Genomic DNA, 19,776 nt, shown 5'->3' with positions numbered 1-19,776 from the left:
AGCAACCCGCGGAATTCCGCGGGGTGGTATATTCTTCACAAAATGCCGTATAATACTCTTCCCAGGACTTATTTTCCAACAACCTTCTAAAGTCTTTCCTAAACTGCTGACACATCTTTGTTGCATTTATATAACCATCCTTGTCTCTACGTAAGACTTCAATACCGTTGTAAGTGCCTTTTGTGAATGTTTCGCCATTAGATTTGTTCGTGAACGTTTTTGCTTCGACTGACATTACTGTTCTTACAATAAAAATAAAAAATATTTTTGAGTGGTACGTCGGACATTCGTTTGTGGCTTAACCGTCGGACATTCGTTTGTGGCTTAACCGTCGGACATTCGTTTGTGGCTCGACCTCAAAACAAGCATTTTGTGAAGAATATACCAACCGCCGGAATTCCGACGGTTGCTTTTTTTATACAAAATTCAAGAGTTTTGCGTGTTTTCTACGATGTTGTCAAAATGTCGTGTTGTCAGTAATTTTAAGAGAAGTTCATTTGACCGAGGCACATAGGCACACCTAAAAACCATCTAACCTAAAATATATTTTTTCTGTCTTAAGGAAATTCATGAAAATTCAAGAGGGTAGAAAAGAGGTTAGATATACCCATCTACCCTAAACATTATTTTTCAATACTTTTTCAGCACTTTTCCGTAGTTATATATGAAAGACAATTCGAGATAAAAGTCATAGTACAATGGAATAATATGTTGCACACCATTTGTTGTGAACCAAACTTGAAAGTCAGAGAAACTGTTACTAGGTGGTTCGTAGAATTTAGAAGCAAAGTCATAAAAGTCCTTACCAATACATAGAAAACTATTGTTGCTTGAACTGAAACTTGCATGACACATAACATTTTGAGGGTCAAACACGTTTCTATAAACTGTCAAATCTGCTGGTGGAAGTATAAATTGAAATGGACCATCTGGTGGTAATGGTTCGTTCTGGTTTAGTAACCGAAGAAATTGTGCCCAAGAACGTTTGTCTACTTCCCAAAATAAAAACTCTGTATCTCTTGGAGGGTTAATTTCAATCTTTTGAAATGAAACGGTGGAGTTCATCTTGTCATATTCTAGTTTCAGATAGTATGTTCCATTTAGTAAAGAGTCGTATTTTTCTTGAAATTCCCAATAATATTTGTTCATTTGAGTTTGAAAGTCATTTAGAGTTTTCTCAAGACTTTCGTCTGAACGAACTGTAAAGATTCTCATTTCGTCAAATTTGTCTATTAGACCATCATGACCTTTATACTGCCCATGAAAATATACTGCGAACATAAATGCGTTAGTTCTATTTGAAAACAAAACTCTTCTAAATCCTATTGCCTTTGCATCTGAAGGACTTTGAAGCCAACGAATTGGATAGTCAAACCTGTATGTTCGGGATGAAATTTCTTCATCTGATATTGTCCTACCAGCATTTGTAAAGATATAGTCTAACGGTTTTGTATCTGCTACTTTTGTTCTTTGTTTTTCAACCTGAAGCATTTAATATATGTAAAAATATATTGTTTTAAAATGGTATGCCATATAGCTTCTTGAATTTGTTAAGAAGTATTTGAACGTTTTTTCCATCTGTATCTCTAGTGTTTACATAAGCAAACTCAGCGTACAGTTCAAATAAAATTTAAAAATGTCACTTTTTTGAAAAACGTTTTTACTTCATGCAATGTTTTATTTCTGTGCCGTCTTCAAGTATGCCCCAGTACTTACGCTTGGAGAGGACATGAACTTCGGTGAAAATTTTGTCCAATTTAAAACAGCCCATCTTCTCACCGACCATTCCCATTTCAATGAGTTTGTTGTATCCTTCTTCGTTCGTCATGAGTGCGTCAATGTTCTCATAGTAAACCTTCACTTTGGATTTGACTTCGGAGAAGAATTTGTTGTAGTTGTCAAGGACTGCCTTTGCGAACTGAGGGTAAGACCAATGTTCGACAATAGGTTTTAATGTGGTTACTAAGCCACTTTGACCTTGAGTGAATTCGTACTTCAAAACAAAAGGAGAAAACCTTTCAACAAAGTTGTCGACCTTCTCATAATGTTTACTCTTCATCTCTTGAGGTTTTTTAATGGAATATCCCCATGTCGAATTCATAAGCAATTTGAGTGTCATTGCAAGTTTGGGGTTTGAAGCTTTCCTAATATCATACAGTTGTTGTATGACTTTTCCAACTGTATAGTTCCTTCCCGGGAACTCACCATCTTCGTTTGGAATTCCAGTCGGAATATATTGGACAAACCTCATGTATGCAGCGTTAAGGTCGACATAGTATATCTTTTCATCTGAGTCGAACTTGTTGCAACCAATTGGTCCAGTTTGTGGAAATTCAAGTGAGTCTCTTATCTTCTGAGAAACTTCTCCTGTTATCTCATAAACATCGTCGAAGCAACCTGTTTCATATAAAACCTTCTGACCTAACTCAGATGCTCTCCAATACAATTTGACGTCAATTGGATGTCTCAATGGAAGTTTGTTTATAGCATCTTGAAGTTCTTGCAACCTCATTGGAAGTTCTTCTGGTTCAGGTTGGTATCCGAACAATCCAACTCCTTTTGGAACAGTGTACTTCTTTTGTACTAGAACTTTGTCTGGAACAACTTTTGGTCTTGCTAACAGTGAAAAGTTTGTTTCGTCTTTTGGTACAAAAGTTTCTGTCAGCTTGTCATCTGGAATTGGTTCCAACAAACCTTTCTCGAAAAGAATGTTTACAGCTCTGACAATGTTGCACTTGCCTTTTCCGAACAATGGGTTTGTAAGACTTTCGTTCAACATGAAGTGGTTGTGGACAATTGCAATCTTCAACCATGGTAAGTCTTTGTCAACAACATAGTCGTCATGTGAAGAACCTTTCTCAGTCGGAATGTTGACTCGGATATTCACATTTGCCAACGGTGCAATTTTAGCCAATTGACCTCTGAGAATGTACCTTGTCTTCACACATGACTCAAGATACTTCATCTTCTCATCTGTAACAAGACCAGAGTTCCTGAGACATGTAAGAATACAAGGTTCGTTGACAATTGTTTCAATTGAATTGTAAATTCCATACCTTGTCAAGTCAATGTCAGACTTATTTATGAACGGGAAGTATCCAGCATGTTGTCTGACTGCTTGAGGGTTAGGTTGGTACCATTCGAACTTGACACTTGCAATTCCTTCAATTGCATTCAAAATGTCTGAGTCGGAGTCAACCATTTGTTCTCTCTTTGTAGTCTTGAAAGCGTCAAGAAGCATTGCAGCTGTTGTGACATTGCCATGCGCATAGTATATATGACCGTCCAAATCTGTTATGGTTAGTCTGAGATTGTATCCTTTCTTATTTCCATCTTGTATGGCAGCAAGTACACCCATGAAGCCTTCTTTGTTCTTTCCTTCTTCAAAATTTACTGTAAAGGTTCGACCAGATGTAATTTTACTTCTAACCTCACGATACTTTTCATATGCATATCTTGTTCTTTCCATGGGAGCATGTGCGTCTTCACCTTTTCCTTTTTTCCTTCTCAAGGGATGCAATTGTTCGTCATGTTTCCAGTAGAATCTGGCAAAGCCGTCGTGTCCTTCAACTTGTGGCTCACTAACATCGAAAGGCATGTTCATAAGTCGCTCTTCTTCTAACCTCTCTAATCTGTTTGGATAATTGGCGCGCGCTGTTTCCAAGTCCATTTCGTAGCGAAGACCAGACAATTTGTCATAGACTTTTATGGGTCTTCCCTTCCTATATTTAAACTTCTTTGAAACTTTCCAACCATATCTTTCTAACTCTGCTTTTATTCTAGCAGACCTTCTATCCATTCTATACGGGGGCATTTTTATAAAAATAAAAAAAATATTTTTTTCTCTTTACTTTACATAACCGCCTGCTGCCATAAGTCTTTGACGCCAACCCATACCAGCTAATGAAGGTTGACTTGGTTTAGTTTGGAAACTAAACTTTGGTTTTGGTTTATCTTCAGTTTTTGGTTTCTCTTCTTCTATCGGTTTTTCGTCACTTTTCGGTTCCTCGGGCTTTACCTCACCTGCAGGAACAGTTGTGTTGTCAACATCTTCATAAATATCATATGCCATTTGTTTTTGTTTTCCTTTCAACTTTTTGTGTTTGTTGTAAAGTTTAGAATATTTCGACTCTAAGTCAATGAGATGTTCTATAATGAACTGTTGGTCAGTGAAGTAAACTTTTCCATCTGTTGTCTCGAAAGCTCCTTCAGACTTCAATATTTTATTTGTGAGGGTCTGTTTCTTTTTTGAGATACTAGCCGTTCCATTTCTATGAAAAGTGACTTTATAGTTAGGGTTTGTATTTCCAGACCTGGCACTTTCTATTATTGAATTTTTCTCTTCATCTGTAAGTTCTTTGACAGGTTTTGACAATGGTTCTGAACTTTTTGTTTGTGGTGTCAAATCTACCGTTTCAACTTCTTCGGTCATTTCATCTCAGTAAAAAATTTTAGTTTGGTTTGTTTTCAACTGGTTGTTGTTGTTTTTTAAGTCGGTCTAAAACTTCCTGAGGTATAGGAAGAACTTGACAAACACGTTGTGTAACTGCTGGAAGTCGACAAATCCATCTTGAACCCATTTGTCTCAATGCTGTATTGTTCATTTCATCTCAGTAAAAAAATTTACATTCCCCACGTTTGAGGCGGTTGAGGTTGGTTGTTGTTTACCCATTGTTGTGCATGGTTATATCCTCTGTTAAAGAATCTTTCACCTTGGTCCATATAGTGCCCTGCTTGGTTATAGTAGTCATTTGCTTTGTTATAGTAGTTTCCTGCTTGTCTTCCTACATTATCCATCCATCCTTGAACTTTTCCTCTTGTTTCAGGATTTGGAATAAGATTTGCTGCATCTCGTGCTACATCCCAACCTTTCTGTACAGTTTGTATAATAGGTTGTGCTTTCTCTTTAAGTATACCTAATGTACTCAAAATCTTCCTTCCAACTCCAAATACACCTCTGGCTATTGTTCCCACTGCGGGTAAAAATCTGGATGCAACTCCTGCTAATGCGCCAAATAAACCCATTTCTTATAGGGTAAAAAATGACGAATCCGAACAAGGACCCGTATGTTTCTAAAGCGACAAAGAAAGCACTCATGGTAAAAATCTTTAGTTCAACACCAAATGCTTGGTTTATGGATATCTTGGAAAACATTCCGAGAGTTAGAACAGATGGACCTCCATACTGGTTAATATTTGTTGGTCAAAACACAAGATACTGTGAAGCCATACCATTATGGTCCAAAAATATTTTAGATGTGAAAACTGCTTTGACAATATTCGTTGACAAATACCATCCAACAAAACTGACATCTGACTGTGAAAGTTCTTTCAAATCAGACGATATTAAAAACTATCTGCGTTCAAAAAATGTAAACCAATATTTCATTGTCGACCAAAACCATTCTGCTCTTGGTGTCATTGACGGTTGTATAAAAATGTTAAGAGACTTAAACCAACCACAAGGTGGTGAAGCAAATGAAATGTCATATGACGACAAGTATAGACACTTCTCCATGGCAAAGATGAGACAAGTTTTAAATATTTACAATAGCCGTAAACAAAAAGGTTTGGGAAACCACTCCCCCGAAGAAATGAAAAACAACCCCGACTTAGAGAAAGACTATATATTTAATAGTTTAGTCAAAAGAGACAAACAAGAAAGAATGCCGGGCTTCAAACTTAAGAAAGGTGACAAAGTAAAAATAGAAATACCTAAACGCGACCCATATGAAAATACTATTGACTATGACAACAATGGGAACCCGACAGGTACTCACCTTCGTGTTCGTAAAAAATAGAAGAAAGTATACAAGAGAATATTATGAAGTTTTAGGCAAACATGGCAAAATGTACAGACTGCAAGCAGAAGATAAAACTACTATTGTCAGACCTCGTTTCAAACTTGTTAAGGTTCAAGGTGGTATACTTTCAAAGACAGTTCCTAACAAATATAAGACAACTCCTGACGAATATGCTAAAGAAGTGGAACATGACGACTAAGCAATTCTATACCATGCGTAAACTGTCATGTAAGGTGGCATGTAGTCTTTACTTTGTCCCGTTGTTTGTGTATACCCTGAAACGAAATGTGTATGGTTCCTTCTCCCTGAGTGTCACTCCAGTAACAATCTATAGCAACTTAACGTTGTCTTTAACATCATATCCTTTACCTTTTGTCATTCCTGACCAATCCCAATATCTATGCTTATGCCAACCTGCTTGAGATGTACTTAAATCTATGTAGTGACTGTGTGCAGGTAAGTTTCACCTGAAATCGTTTTACTTCCACCTGTTTCCTTTGAAGAGTTTGCACAATACAAAAACCTGTCGACTATTTGTTCCCATGCACCAACAAACATTACTTGAGGACCTCTTGCTTCCATAGATGTATAAATAGAACCTACTGGGTTCATTAAATCAAACATATGAGATATTATAGGATTGTCTCTTTTGAACTTAAAATATAGTGCAACTATTTCAGGTTTCTTCTGGTTTGTGTTAGAATATTTTTATAATATAATCTTATGTTTTCAGGGTAGGTAAAGTCTTGACTATAATATTTATTTCTGTCATCTTCATAATAGTATACTATTCTCGTTTTTTCTATTGCATTATATCTTTTATATCTATAAAAATCTAAATATAATGTTAGCTTTTGTTCATCTACATGTGGTGTTCTAACGTCATCTCCATAGTCATAATAGTATGGTGCTGGAGCTGGGTCAGGCAATGTCATATCTGCATTTCATAACTCTTAAATATTTCTTTTGTTCGTCTCCATATATGTTTAAGTAGCAGTTGTTGTCTAATGGAACTTTAACTTGTGTACCATCATTCTTTATATAGCTTACATGCATTTCATTGTTATTTTTCGGAATGAGTTTATACCGTGTACCATTTTCTAAGGACTGTACAAACTCCCATCTAAAATATTTGTTTTCTTCATAGACAGAAAAGTCACCAACCATAGTTTCAATATTTTTTGTTCCTAGCAAACTTTGGTATATTTCATTGACATATGTTTTATCTGCTTTATTTTCAAGGCTAACGTTTAAGTCTGTTATTTCAGAAGATGTATGTGTATGTCCAACGTCACTTTTCCTGTTTAAGGTTTCTTGTAAGTTTGCAATATTTGCAATGGTATGTGTATGTCCAACGGCACTTTTCCTGTTTAAGGTTTCTTGTAAGTTTGCAATATTTGCAATGGTATGTGTATGGTTCTTGTCAGCTTTGCCATCTAACTTTTCTTGTAAGTTTGTAATATTTGCTGGTATGTGTATGTCCCACGTCACTTTTCCTGTTTAAGGTTTCTTGTAAGTTTGTAATATTTGCAATGGTATGTGTATGTCCAACGTCACTTTTCCTGTTTAAGGTTTCTTGTAAGTTTGTAATATTTGCAATGGTATGTGTATGTCCAACGTCACTTTTCCTGTTTAAGGTTTCTTGTAAGTTTGTAATATTTGCAATGGTATGTGTATGAGTCTTTTTAGAATATTCGTTTTCAGCTCTTGTCACTTCACTTGACATTTTATTGTCAACATATGTTTTGTCTGCTAGTTCAGGATGAGTATGTTCTTTTGTTGCATATGTTGCATCTGCTCTGTCATGTTCTTCTTGAACTTTTTCAATGACATACTCTTTGTCAGCTTTGTTGTCAACATCTGCTTTCGTTGCATATGTTGCATCTGCTCTGTCATGTTCTTCTTGAACTTTTTCAATGACATACTCTTTGTCAGCTTTGTTGTCAACATCTGCTTTCAAAAGAAGTTCAGATATAGGTTTTTCGTTTAAAGTTCCTTTTGTTGGATTTATACAGACAGTATGGTTCTTACTGTCTTGAAATAGAAACTCGTCTGTCATTGGGTTTATCGTCAGTTTTAAGTTTCCTTCTTTCAATGACTCAGATATCTTAGAATAGTTTGAAAAGTTTGTTGTGTTCTTATTTAGAGCTTGCAAAATGAGTTGTCGGTTGTGTTGTATTTCTCTCATAGACGCTGTTTCTTTCGACATTTTTATTCTAGATAAAATATGCTTCCAATAGAAAAAGAAAATTCAAGAGTTGCTACAACTAAACCATTAGATGAACTTTTTACTAATGTCGGTCAAAAGTTTGAGACAGAGACCGTAAAGCATGAAGGCTATCGTTTTGACTACCCATTAAGATGGCTAAGAGACCCATCTGTCACAAAAGCTATTGGCTTTCGTAGAATGAAGTTTGTGTCTGTAGAAGATAAAAGTTTTCCATTTATTGTAAGGTTTCATATAGATTATATATCTGAAGGGAAACGAAAAATGTGGGAAGAAATTGAGCTAATACAAGTTGACCTTTCATCTTCTCTACAGACTGCGTTAAAAAATATAGAAGATAAAATAAATTCATGTTATGCAAAATATGCTGATGAATATGCAAATACCGAGAGCACACTTTATGTGAGAATTGTATATGACAAACAAAATTCACAAGTGTCATTTCAAATCTACGAAGACAATCCAAAGAAAGACGAACAAATATATACAGAATTCACTGCAATGTCATGGTATTATTTGCAAAGAATGTTAAATCAGAAAGTCGAACTTCCTTTAGCAAATATTTACAGTCGATATGCAAGAGATGAACCATATTTATTTAAAGATGTTTTCGACCCAGCTGCTATTATTGTTCATGCTTCATTTTCTGGCGCCCAAAACTCTTTCTTATGCTTGGCAAATGACTTTTACGAAAAACCTACAAAGTTATACGAACCACCAAGTGGAAGTATTTCAGACTTTCAAGTATGGTTTACTACAGATGGAAGAAAAAGAATAATTCCATTATACCATGCGTTTTACTTAGAACTTAGTTTCATATACAACTACTATCGAACGGTAAAAATATAATTTTTTAATACGGTTGAGGTGTTGGATTTGGTTGCCAACTAGACTGTGGTGCAGGTTCAGGCTGTTGTATAACAGGAGCTTGCTCTTCTGGTTCAGGGTCTTTAGGTATAATACCAACAAACTGACCTACTCTTTTACCAATATTTTTGACACCGTTCCAAATTCCTCTTCCTACGGTTTTTATTCCATTCCATATACCTCTTCCAACATTTCGAAAGAAGTTTCCTATCTTACTGAAGAAACCCATTTTACTATATGTAAAAATCTAATGTCCGCCTAGTCTCTTACGTTTCCTGTTGAGTTCCATAGCATTCTTTAACTGGAGCTCATACATTCTGTTTCTCCTCTGGTAGAAAACATATTCTGGGTCAACTCCTGTGTTCGCGTCATCTGCATAAAGTTGTTTATATCCCACTTCAGGGTTTGTATAAAACTCTTTCCATCTCATATTTGCATACCATGGTGGCAAACCTAACGCAGCGTCATTTGACATGGCAGTTTGCATTTGTACATCTGTTGGCACTTGACCATAGTTTGCCATTGCAGTTTGTATTCTAACTTCATTTGGAATATTCTCTGGGTTTGGTTGTCCAGGTTGCTGTGCATTCGCTAAGTTCTGTGCGTCCATTTAATATTAGATAAAAATATCTCTTACGAGTACATATGCTGAACATTTGCTGGTATTGGTTCATCTTCATATTCTCTGTACCTTTCTGCCACGTCAAATAAGTAAATGACACAATGGAAAAAGCCTAAAACAAGTAGTCCTATTTCAAACCACATTTACTTACTAATAAAATTTCTTTGTTATGACACTTTCTCCAGTTTATAGGACCTCTCTCATATTCTATCTTGTCATATCTAAACTCATAGTCATGTATGTCCTCTAACCATCTCATAACGGTTTCCAAACCACTTTTATCGGATGTAAAGTAAAAGCATGGATGGTTATGTAAAACGTCTAAAGTTTCTAAAGAGTCTCTCAAAGTCCAGTCTACTTGGTATTGAAAATCCCATGTGTTATAGAACGGCGGGTCCACTATAAAGAAAACATTTTCCTTGTCTTTATATTTTTCATACAAATCTGTCCAATGACATCTCACAAACTCTATACCCTCAATATATTTTTCTATGTCCTCTTTGAAAACATTTGTATAGTTAAGATATAAAACTTTTGACATAAGTGTTTCAATGTCATGAACTCTTATAGCACCACTATATAATAGTCTAGCAGATATACTATCCCAGTCAATATACTCTGCCTTTTTCAAAACCTCTCTGACAGTATTTTTCTTATCTAATGGTATACGTTCCATCTTACCTATAGGTATCTTTTCTTTTAACTCTTTCAATATTTTGTTTGTGTCTGGTATATGTTTGAGACGGTCCATATAGTTGTCGAAGTCATTGCATATAATCTTTGAGTCAGGAAATATTGTATGGCACAAATGAGATATATAGAAACTTCCACCGAACAAGTCTACAAATGTTAGACCATTCGGTAGTTTCTTAAGTTCTCTCAATAGAATATCTTTACATCTACTCTTATTTCCAAAGAAGGGTAACGGTGGTTTTGTAAAATTCATTTTATATATATAATAAAAATGTTTTTTCCTGAAAAGTGACAGAAAAGTGACAAAACATGAAAACATATATAATTTGTGAAAAGCGACACATTATATAATGTTTTCGACCCAGAAGAAGGCTTCTTCCCAGAAGCAATGGAGGAAGAAGAAGAGTCCTCCGAATATAAACTTCATTTATACAAAACATCTTCGGGGCTAGAGGGCACGAAGTGCCTGGAAGCCCCACTACCTTTTTTTTTTTTTTTTTTTTTTTTTTTTTTTAATTATAGTTAGATGCATAAAAAGAAACGTATGAAAAATTATTTATTCGTATTGCTTGAGGAGACCAGTCTTCTCGTTGAAAGCAACGATTAACTTGTCGTATTCGATAGCAGCGTTCATCTGAGCATCCCAATAGTTATCGCAGTACCACTGAGCGTTGAGTTCCTCGAGTGTCTTGCCCTGTTGTTCGATCCATGTGTAGTACTTGAGGTTGTGGATTCTCTTGCGTGTAGCGTATGTGAGCTCTTCGACGTGGTCTGTTGAAGCGCCGAGCATGTATCTGAACCAGTCAGCGTAAGCCTGGCATTCTGTGTACTTGCCGTGCTTCTCCTCGAGTTCCTTGAGTCTGGACTGGTACATGACGGCAGAGTCTGTAGCGACTGTGAACATCATGTCCTTCTCTGTGAATTCGAAGTACTTGGCCATCTTGATGCAGCCGAGGATGTTAGCAATGCCGGAGATACCAAGGTTGGCGAGGTCTTCGATGAGTTCATCGGAAACGCCGTGTTCCTTGAGAACCTTCTTGCCTTCTGGTGTGTTGAAGACTCTGAGCATCTGCATGCAAGCCTCATCATCGATGCCGAGGACAACATCCTGGTCCTTGGCGTTCAAGACCCATGGAACGTGCTTGTCACCGATGCCTTCGATTCTGTGGTCACCGAAGCCGTTGACAAGAAGTGTTGGGCATTGAAGGGCTTCAGAGCAGCCTAACTTCATGTGTGGGTACTTCTTGTGGAGGTACATGCCGGAAGCGAGTGTGCCAGCAGAGCCCTGGTTGAGGCAAACACCAGCAAGGCGGGATCCTTCCTTCTTGTGGTCGTTGAAGACTTCCTCCATGGCTGGGCCTGTAACGTGGTAGTGGAAGATTGGATTAGCGAACTCTTCGAACTGATTAAGATTGACAACTTTGCCTGCGCCTTCCTTTGTGAGGGAGCCAGCCTTGTCGAAGATCTCCTTGACGTTGGATTCGCAGCCTGGTGTGGCGTAAACTTCGGCACCGATCTCCTTGAGCCAGTTGAATCTCTCCTGGGACATTTGTTCTGGGAGAACAGCGATGGCTGTGCAGCCAAGAAGGCGGGAGTTGAAGGCACCACCACGGCAGTAGTTGCCTGTTGATGGCCAGAGAGCCTTCTGTGTTGTTGGGTCGAAATCACCACGGATAAGGCGGGAAACGAGTGGGCCATATGTAGCACCGACCTTGTGGCAGCCTGTTGGGAAGCGCTTGCCGATGAGGACGTAGATTGGGGCCTTAACACCAGAAAGAACTGTTGGGATTTCAATTGCGTTGACCTTTCCGTAGCCGCCTGTCTTGATATCGTTATGCCATGAGATACGGAAGAGATTGAGTGGATCAACATCCCAAAGACCGATTGTCTTCAGCTTCTCGACGATCTTGGCTGGGACTTTCTCTGGATGAGCGAGTTGGTCGAATGTTGGGAGGATGATATTGCGCTGCTTGCAAAGTTCAATTGTCTTGTTGAGGATTTCCTGGTTAACAATCTGTGTGTTGACGTACTTGGACATCTTCTAACTAAAGTGAATTAATCTCCTCTCAATTGAAAACGATGAAGTAATTCAATTTTTCTGAAATGCCCCTTTGTTTTTTCTGACAAACGTTTCTTTTGCTTGGTTCTGAAATCTCGAGATTTCTGATTTTTTATTTATGGTATTAGTTTTGTTATTTACTATTAAAAATCTGAAAAAAAAAGATAAAAAAATAAGGAGAGCATTCAATCGCTATAGAAAATGATTGGATTGGTCGAACATTCAATCCCTCACATCTAGATTCATTAGAAGATGATATGATAATTGATGAATGATCTTGGAGATGGGAGAAATCTACAACAATATTTTGAATCCAGGTATTGGTTGTATGAGTGCATTACTCTAATCTTAAATAATATCATTTTAAAGTGTTCCTGGGTATGAAAAGGTGTAATTACATCAAATTATTGAGTGGTTCTTAGTTATGTAGGAAGCTACATATTTGCCATAATTTAGAAGATCTCATTGTTTTGTTTGGTGATTGAGATAAAGTATAATGATATGTTCGTAGATGAAACAATATTAAATCTGCAAGTTATATTCTTTTGAATCTAAATAAAGAATTTATATCTATATTTAAAGAATAGCACTATATTAAAATTGTGATATCTCTATTCATTTTAATATTGTCAAAATATCCGAAGGTAATTATATTGATTGCGAATTTTAGTATGGGGAAACATATTAACATCGCAAGATGGAAGGATAGAGTGAATGCATTCTGTATAATAAGTTATAAACAAATCGAAGCACAAAATTACCGATAGTAATTAGATCTACATGTAGTGACTAGCATGTACAAGTGGATTCATTTTGATATAATATAACAACAAAATTATTTATTAAACATTACAAGAAATAAATATTAAATCATATACAAATAAACTAATGGTTTGTATTAATATAATAGACGCCTATAGCATGATATTATTTTTCGTATTACTTCGGCAAAAACCCAACAAAACTCTTAACTGGTTTGAGAATATTTGGTCTCTTAAGAGGAGGTTCGGCTATGTGGTCATCGTTAGATGTGTTTCTTCTAAACGGTACTTTGCCTGTTTTTGCTAAGTCTTCGATGGCTTTCAGGGATCTGAATACTGGCAAAACTTGAGAAGATGAAGCACGAACGCCTCTTCTATGGGCAAGTAAGTGAACAGATACATTCGAGAAATATAAATCTTTTATCTGTTCTATGGTCGGACGATCTTCCGGGATAGGAACCAAAATTGCTCCGATTAATCTTTTAATTATATCATTTGTAATGGATGGTGGGTTGTATTGACAAGATATCATGGATGCGATGAGTTTGATTTCATTAATTTGAGTAAAAGGCATATCTTTGACGTATAAAAGATAAATAATTACGCCAAAACTCCAGATATCTCCCTGGAGCGGATGCGATAGATCTAATTGTATACGTTCTGGTGAGATAAAGTTTATATTATAATTTGAGAAATGTTTCTCTGGTTTTTGGTAATATTGGGATAAGAAAGCAAAATTGCAAATTTTCGGTGACATTTTGTTTCCAAGAAAGATATTTGCAGGAGTTAAGTCTCCGTGATGAATCTGGTGCGAATGTAATTCTAATAATCCATTTATTATTCCGGAAATTATGATATGGCACTGATGTTCGTTCGGAACATTGTATGAGAGAAATCCTTCCAAGGACATAAAACTAAAGAATTCAGTGATCAAATACATTCGAATGTCATCGTTAAGGAAATCTATTACTCTGACGATATTTGGATGGCTTAATTGCCTTATTATTTCTATCTCTTGGATTAGCTCGTTCCATTTGTTTGCTTTCTTCACGGCTGCTGTGTTAAAATTATAACAATGGTATGAAGCGCCATCCATTCCGATAACAATACATCGTTGATAAAAGCGCGTCTCTTCTAAGATCTTCGTCATTGTATATCCAGGAATTACCGTAGGTTGTACGAATAATGTGCCAGGTAATGCCATCTAAAAAAAATTTTGAATGAGTGGTTTTCAAAATTAAAGGTGTTTGTTTACATATGAAATACGATAATAATTTGGACCAAACAATTATAAAGAGTGGTTGAGATTATCCAAAGGTACATTCACTATTTTTGACAAAATTTTAAATTTTCATGGGGTTGTAAATCTTATAATAACTAGATGAATAAGGAATGAATCCCAGTATAATGTGCATCATTATATTAAACACTATATGTAAGGCTAATGATTCTATTAACACTTATGAAGATCTATAGTATTTGAGCAGATAAATTTGATAATTTCCAAAACTCTTATATTTCAAAATTAAAGTGTGCGAATGCATTTAAATGAGAGCAAAAAGAGATTGATGCTGTTAAAACTAGGTGTTAATTTGCAATTATTTCGCATCACAAGAACTACCCAGTAAATTCGGCTATCTTTCTTTGCAATTATTCTCCATTATACATATAATATAATATAATGGTTAGGGTTTGAAGAAAAGTTACTAGAGAATTATTGACTTTTGAAATAATGCAGAATTTTACTTGAAGAAATCATTAATTTATGAGTTCCAAATTGCTAAGCATGACGAAGGATCATTAAATTTGCTACAATTAAATACACTTATTGCAGAATTAAGATTTTTGAAATTAAAAGTTTGAAATATTGCCTTTTTGAATAAAAATTTAAATTTTATTATATAATCATGATAATATCTTATAGAAATTAAAAGAAAATATTTTAAACCATTCAAATATTTTGAATGTCTTATCAATTTAAAATATTAAAAGATAGCTTGATTTTATCATCATTAGTTGTTATCAATGTTTTCTTCTTTTGATGAACAACAGTAAATGATTTGTTAATTACTTGTCTTCCTTTTTCGCAGCAAAATCGAAAGTTATGATGATAATCTTGCTGTCAATTTTGAAACTCTCTGATTTACAAGTAAGCATTCCTTTGGAAAAGCAGTCCTATTCTGTTTTCAAGATATTTTAAAGCCTCCATTTCATACAATGCGCAGATCTGTTCGAAATTGCAAGAACTCTCAAGAAAAATGCAGCAGCAAAGAAGATTCCATAGTTTCTAGCATCAAAAATTTACAACCTTAATACAACAGTTAAAGAGAAGCTCGAAAAGAAAATATTTAACCATAAAGCTGGAAACCATTCGATATCTACTATTGGATCTAATAAAAAGTTAATTATAACATATTTTACATGCTATTTGTTGACTCTGTTCCATTATATTACCATAAATATCTTTTTGAAATCTAAAATATTTTTACGATTTTAACCATGTGTTGTTGAAACCATATATCAATCTTAGCTAAAGTATAGTTTATGAGTCTGTCACCATCTAACGTATGAATTTTCAAAAATGTCAAATATGTTCATTTTTTCTGTAGATTCAGCCATAATTTCACGTTGTTATACTATTCAACTATTATTTAATATTTTTATCGATTTAAATATATGATGAGATGCTTAGTTCTCCTAGAAATCGATTTTTAATCGCAATTTTAACTTTCCAAAAAAAATTCAAAAATAAAAATCTCTCTCAATTTTCTAAGTTTTATAACTCGCCAAATCTCTAGCCAAATTTTTTTTGGCCCGTATAAATATTGTTAGGCACTATATAGGGATGCTATTTATCCTATTTTCATCCCATTTTACTGTTATCGCCTAGTGAATGTACCTTTGATTATCCATTACAATTTTGACAGACTTGTAAACCAGTTTACATGACTCGATGTGTAAATCAATATTTCTTATCAATAATTTGACACTTCTTCTCAAACTTCCAAGTATCGGATCATTGAAATGTTTTGGAGGAATATTTTGGAATAAATGAGTGAATCGAAATAACATAAAAATGTTTTGGGCACACAATTTTTCCAAATCCTTATGGCAAGATTATTTCACGAACATTGCCATATATAAATATATTTTCAATATGTTATCAATGACCTCCAGCTAATTATGCGCAGCAAAAGCATTGAATTTGTATCAAATTCAATCAGAAATGCAATTTTGAACAGTTTTGATAACATTAATAAGCTAGCAATATAACATATTCGTACCAAAAGTGGACACGATAAGGATTCTTGATTTTTCTTATACTTGGTTGACAGATCTTTCAAAGATTAATCGATTCCATGTTATCTTGTGTTTATACAAGTATCTTTATGTTAATTTTCAGTATTGAAATGTATTTTCATTATTAAAATGAGAATATATATTCAGATTTCAACCGAAATAGAATATTTATTGAAAAACGAATCGTTTACATGAAAATAAAACATACAAATAGTAATCAAACAACATAACTTGTGCAGCAAACTTCCTCATTATTATAAATCGTGTCGACATAAGAGAATCCTGGAATACAAGCTTCAGATCCGACTATTGGAGGTACATAAGAATCTGCTTTAATTTCAGAAGTAAATATTGGGTCAAAATACTTCACTTCCGTTGGTTCCTCAAGATTTGGAATGTATTCTGGTGTTAATTTCTTATTTAAAATGTCTTCGAAGGTAAATTCGGAGAAAAATGGATGCTGTGATACTTCATTGTATCCTGCTCTCTTCTTTGGATCCTTTTCGAGCAAAATTGAAATGAAGTCAATTTCTTCTGGAGATGCGGAATCTGGAAATTCTACCTTCTTATTAAGAATCATTCTATATACAGCATCGACATTTTGGCTGTAGAAAGGGAATTTGTGGTAAATCAGTTGATACGTCAAAATTCCTAATGACCACCAATCAACGGACTGGTCATAAGGAACCCCAACAATAGTTTCTGGTGCTATATACTTTGGGGTTCCGCAAAATGATGTTGTCTTGTTATCTGTAATTATATCTTTTGCAAGGCCGAAATCTGCAAGTTTAATGTAGCCGTCAGCACCAATAAGTATATTTTCTGGTTTGATATCTCGATATACGATACCAATACTGTGCAAGTAATTTAATGCAATGGCAATTTGAGCGATCACCATTTTGTACTCCATTTTGCTAAGATATCCATCTCTATGAATTCTTGTGTATAGCTCGCCGCCTGGAACGTATTCCAAACCTAAGTAAAACTTTGCAGGAGTCTGAAAAGCAAATCTAAGCGCAACAATGAAAGGATGATTGGCTTTAGAGAGTATGTTTCTTTCTGCAATAACTGTATGTATTCTGTTTTGCTGTATAAGTTTGGATTTACGAATAGACTTTATGGCAAAAACTTCTCCTGTTGATTTTGATTTGACCAAGCGAACCTTTCCGTAACATCCTTTCCCTATAACGCTAATGATTTCAAAGCAGTTCATATCAATTGATGGATTGTTGAATGTAACAGCTCTCAAAATAAGAACCCACAACATCATTTGTTCGGATCTCTTTGTTTTAAGAGTTGCAGAGTTGCCCATCGGATCTTCAACATAGAATTTTCTGTTCTTTTTGCTCTTGAGAATAAGGATTTTCGTGTCAGGAGTGATTTCGATCGTTAAATCAACATTTTCTTTCTTATCATCCTTCCATATCATGAGTTGTGAACCCTGTAAAACACAGAATCTCTTTATCCAACGTCCAAATAGCCATTTTTTCTTCACCCATCCTTCAGGATTTGATATTTCATTGTATTCCATTCAAATGATTTTTCTGTAAAGAAAAATTGAATAGTATCACAAAAATTCGTGGATAAACAAGACATAATTTATTTCATTATTATCGAGAATAAAATTAACATAAATTCGATCAAAATTTTTCGGGTTTTCCAGATATCAAAAACAAATTTTTCAAATAAATACAACTTATTCCATAAAATAGTCATGAGTAATGACATGCAGTATAAATTCACAATATTAATTGATTACATCGAAATTCAATGTTGATTTTTCGATGTCCAGAGTCAGCATTTTGTACTTACATCATTACAAAAATGTTTGGAAAAAAAAAAAGGTAGTGGGGCTTCCAGGCACTTCGTGCCCTCTAGCCCCGAAGATGTTTAGTATAAATGAAGTTTTTTGGGTATTGGGGGCTTTCCAGGGGCTGCGCCCCTTCTAGCCCATAAAAATTTTTGAGAGTCGTCGCTGTTGACTTTTTTTGTAGAGCGCTCAAAATAGTATAACTATGTCCGGACAAGTAAGGGTCTATCGTCGCTACAGGAAAAGTTACGGGCGTTCCAAGGAAGTATACTTTGAGAGACTCTTTAGAAACTTTAGACGTTTTACATAACCATCCATGTTTTTACTTTACATCCGATAAAAGTGGTTTGGAAACCGTTATGAGATGGTTAGAGGACATACATGACTATGAGTTTAGATATGACAAGATAGAATATGAGAGAGGTCCTATAAACCGGAGAAAGTGTCATATAAACATCTGTCAAAAACCGCTTTTTAACTTCACTTAAAATGCCACGTAAGCTACGTAAGAATATACGTAAGAGGAAGAGAGCATTGAAACATCCAATAGTAAAACTGACACCACAACAACAGTTGCAACAACAAATGATGAATGACCCCACTATGTTGCAACAAATGTCAAGCAACCCTATGCTTTTAAACCGAGTTATTGGTGCACAGAGTGGAGGTTTAAGAGCGGCACTTTTAGCGAAAATGGCAGGCTATGGTGGAGCTGCAGACGGAACAGCCTATAACCCTCAAAGTCAAATGAATTTGAGTTCACTCAAAAATCAAATAACAGATGTCAAAAAGTCAAACATAGACATACAGAAACAAATAAGTGAAAACGAAAAGAAACTAGAATATGACAGACACACAAAGAAACTCAATGAGTTAAACGTAGAGAAAAAGAAGAAAGAAGAACAACTGAAAGAACTAAGTACAGAGCAATATGCGAAAAAAGTGTCAGAAAAAGCAGCAGAAGTAGCAAAAATGGAACAAGATGTTTTAAATTTGAAAAACCATACTACTCAATATAAAGTACTGAAAGATGAAGAAATAAAACAAAAAGCCCTGAAGACATATATGGATAGCGATGAGTATAAAAAAGAAGTTGAAGCAAATGTAAAGGCAGAAAAACTTTTACAGTTGCAAAACCAAACCGTACAGTATGAAAACTTAGCGCAAGAAAGTAAAAATAACGACGCAGCCATGCAAAAGGCAATGAAAAGCGCAGAATATATAAAAGCTAATAATGACTGGTTAGATGCCCAAGCCAACGCTAAAGCAGCCCAACTTATAGGGTCAATAAGGACAAAAATACAAGCGGATGAAGACAGTTCAAATGAAGCTTTAATGAATGCTGACTTTAAGAACGCCTTCGAAGCTCTTCATAGTAAGGTGAAACTAGTGAACGACTTCTCATCTGGAAAGAAACTGAAGTCTGAAGGTTTCGACAAAGAGTTAAGAGAAGTAGCACAAAATATGACGAAAATAACAGATGCAGCAACGAGACAGGCAGTTCAAAGTGCCTATGACGCCGTTAGAGCAACTGTTGTGGAAAGTCAAGAAAAAGAGTTACAACAGACCAAACAGACCTAGTAAATGCTTTCTTAAGAACGAAAAGTCAGGTAGGACATTATGCTGCAGATGG

General features: G+C 35.3%; 12 protein-coding genes and 2 pseudogenes across 14 annotated transcripts, besides 2 other annotated features; 3 read left to right on the top strand and 11 right to left on the bottom strand.

Moving 5' to 3' along the window:
• Nucleotides 1-10,726: part of a mobile genetic element that runs on past the window's edge.
• TVAGG3_0380360 (uncharacterized protein) lies at nucleotides 631-1,281 on the bottom strand (the record flags this gene model as incomplete). Its single annotated transcript, XM_051232074.1, has 1 exon — nucleotides 631-1,281. The coding sequence occupies one exon, from the start codon at nucleotides 1,279-1,281 to the stop codon at nucleotides 631-633; it is 651 nt and encodes a 216-aa protein (XP_051101804.1).
• On the bottom strand, nucleotides 2,422-3,799 carry TVAGG3_0380350 (uncharacterized protein; the record flags this gene model as incomplete). The annotated part of the gene is made up of 1 exon (XM_051232073.1): nucleotides 2,422-3,799. A coding segment is annotated over one exon (1,378 nt), but the record flags the coding sequence as incomplete, so codon positions are not given.
• On the bottom strand, nucleotides 3,848-4,432 carry TVAGG3_0380340 (phage tail repeat-like family; the record flags this gene model as incomplete). The annotated part of the gene is made up of 1 exon (XM_051232072.1): nucleotides 3,848-4,432. One exon carries the CDS (start codon nucleotides 4,430-4,432, stop codon nucleotides 3,848-3,850), a length of 585 nt encoding a protein of 194 aa, XP_051101802.1.
• TVAGG3_0380330 (uncharacterized protein) lies at nucleotides 4,452-4,604 on the bottom strand (the record flags this gene model as incomplete). Its single annotated transcript, XM_051232071.1, has 1 exon — nucleotides 4,452-4,604. The coding sequence occupies one exon, from the start codon at nucleotides 4,602-4,604 to the stop codon at nucleotides 4,452-4,454; it is 153 nt and encodes a 50-aa protein (XP_051101801.1).
• Nucleotides 5,043-6,003, top strand: TVAGG3_0380320 (annotated as a pseudogene). The gene has a single exon. A coding segment is annotated over exon 1 (961 nt).
• On the bottom strand, nucleotides 7,161-8,013 carry TVAGG3_0380310 (annotated as a pseudogene). Its single transcript has one exon. A coding segment is annotated over exon 1 (853 nt).
• On the top strand, nucleotides 8,557-8,880 carry TVAGG3_0380300 (uncharacterized protein; the record flags this gene model as incomplete). Its single annotated transcript, XM_051232070.1, has 1 exon — nucleotides 8,557-8,880. The coding sequence occupies one exon, from the start codon at nucleotides 8,557-8,559 to the stop codon at nucleotides 8,878-8,880; it is 324 nt and encodes a 107-aa protein (XP_051101800.1).
• Nucleotides 8,885-9,127, bottom strand: TVAGG3_0380290 (serine threonine-protein phosphatase family; the record flags this gene model as incomplete). The annotated part of the gene is made up of 1 exon (XM_001321770.1): nucleotides 8,885-9,127. The coding sequence occupies one exon, from the start codon at nucleotides 9,125-9,127 to the stop codon at nucleotides 8,885-8,887; it is 243 nt and encodes an 80-aa protein (XP_001321805.1).
• On the bottom strand, nucleotides 9,146-9,508 carry TVAGG3_0380280 (uncharacterized protein; the record flags this gene model as incomplete). Its single annotated transcript, XM_001321769.1, has 1 exon — nucleotides 9,146-9,508. One exon carries the CDS (start codon nucleotides 9,506-9,508, stop codon nucleotides 9,146-9,148), a length of 363 nt encoding a protein of 120 aa, XP_001321804.1.
• TVAGG3_0380270 (phage tail repeat-like family) lies at nucleotides 9,648-10,466 on the bottom strand (the record flags this gene model as incomplete). The annotated part of the gene is made up of 1 exon (XM_051232069.1): nucleotides 9,648-10,466. One exon carries the CDS (start codon nucleotides 10,464-10,466, stop codon nucleotides 9,648-9,650), a length of 819 nt encoding a protein of 272 aa, XP_051101799.1.
• A 14-nt stretch (nucleotides 10,727-10,740) lies between the features above and the next one.
• TVAGG3_0380250 (cysteine biosynthetic process from serine) lies at nucleotides 10,741-12,284 on the bottom strand (the record flags this gene model as incomplete). The annotated part of the gene is made up of 1 exon (XM_001321768.2): nucleotides 10,770-12,251. The coding sequence occupies one exon, from the start codon at nucleotides 12,249-12,251 to the stop codon at nucleotides 10,770-10,772; it is 1,482 nt and encodes a 493-aa protein (XP_001321803.1).
• A 927-nt stretch (nucleotides 12,285-13,211) lies between these two features.
• Nucleotides 13,212-14,237, bottom strand: TVAGG3_0380240 (regulation of centriole replication; the record flags this gene model as incomplete). The annotated part of the gene is made up of 1 exon (XM_001321767.1): nucleotides 13,212-14,237. The coding sequence occupies one exon, from the start codon at nucleotides 14,235-14,237 to the stop codon at nucleotides 13,212-13,214; it is 1,026 nt and encodes a 341-aa protein (XP_001321802.1).
• A 109-nt stretch (nucleotides 14,238-14,346) lies between these two features.
• Nucleotides 14,347-15,937: a mobile genetic element.
• A 613-nt stretch (nucleotides 15,938-16,550) lies between these two features.
• On the bottom strand, nucleotides 16,551-17,864 carry TVAGG3_0380220 (protein serine/threonine kinase protein; the record flags this gene model as incomplete). Its single annotated transcript, XM_001321766.1, has 1 exon — nucleotides 16,551-17,864. The coding sequence occupies one exon, from the start codon at nucleotides 17,862-17,864 to the stop codon at nucleotides 16,551-16,553; it is 1,314 nt and encodes a 437-aa protein (XP_001321801.1).
• Nucleotides 17,865-18,632: 768 nt separating this feature from the next.
• On the top strand, nucleotides 18,633-19,062 carry TVAGG3_0380210 (protein of unknown function, DUF4106 family; the record flags this gene model as incomplete). The annotated part of the gene is made up of 1 exon (XM_051232068.1): nucleotides 18,633-19,062. A coding segment is annotated over one exon (430 nt), but the record flags the coding sequence as incomplete, so codon positions are not given.
• Between the last annotated feature and the right edge of the window lie 714 nt (nucleotides 19,063-19,776).

The sequence above is a fragment of the Trichomonas vaginalis genome, chromosome V (genome assembly GCF_026262505.1).
Source record: "Trichomonas vaginalis G3 chromosome V, whole genome shotgun sequence".
NCBI classification, from domain to species: domain Eukaryota; phylum Parabasalia; order Trichomonadida; family Trichomonadidae; genus Trichomonas; species Trichomonas vaginalis.
The sequence above is the reverse complement of the archived record's forward strand: the minus strand, read 5'-3'. Positions and strand labels throughout refer to the sequence as shown.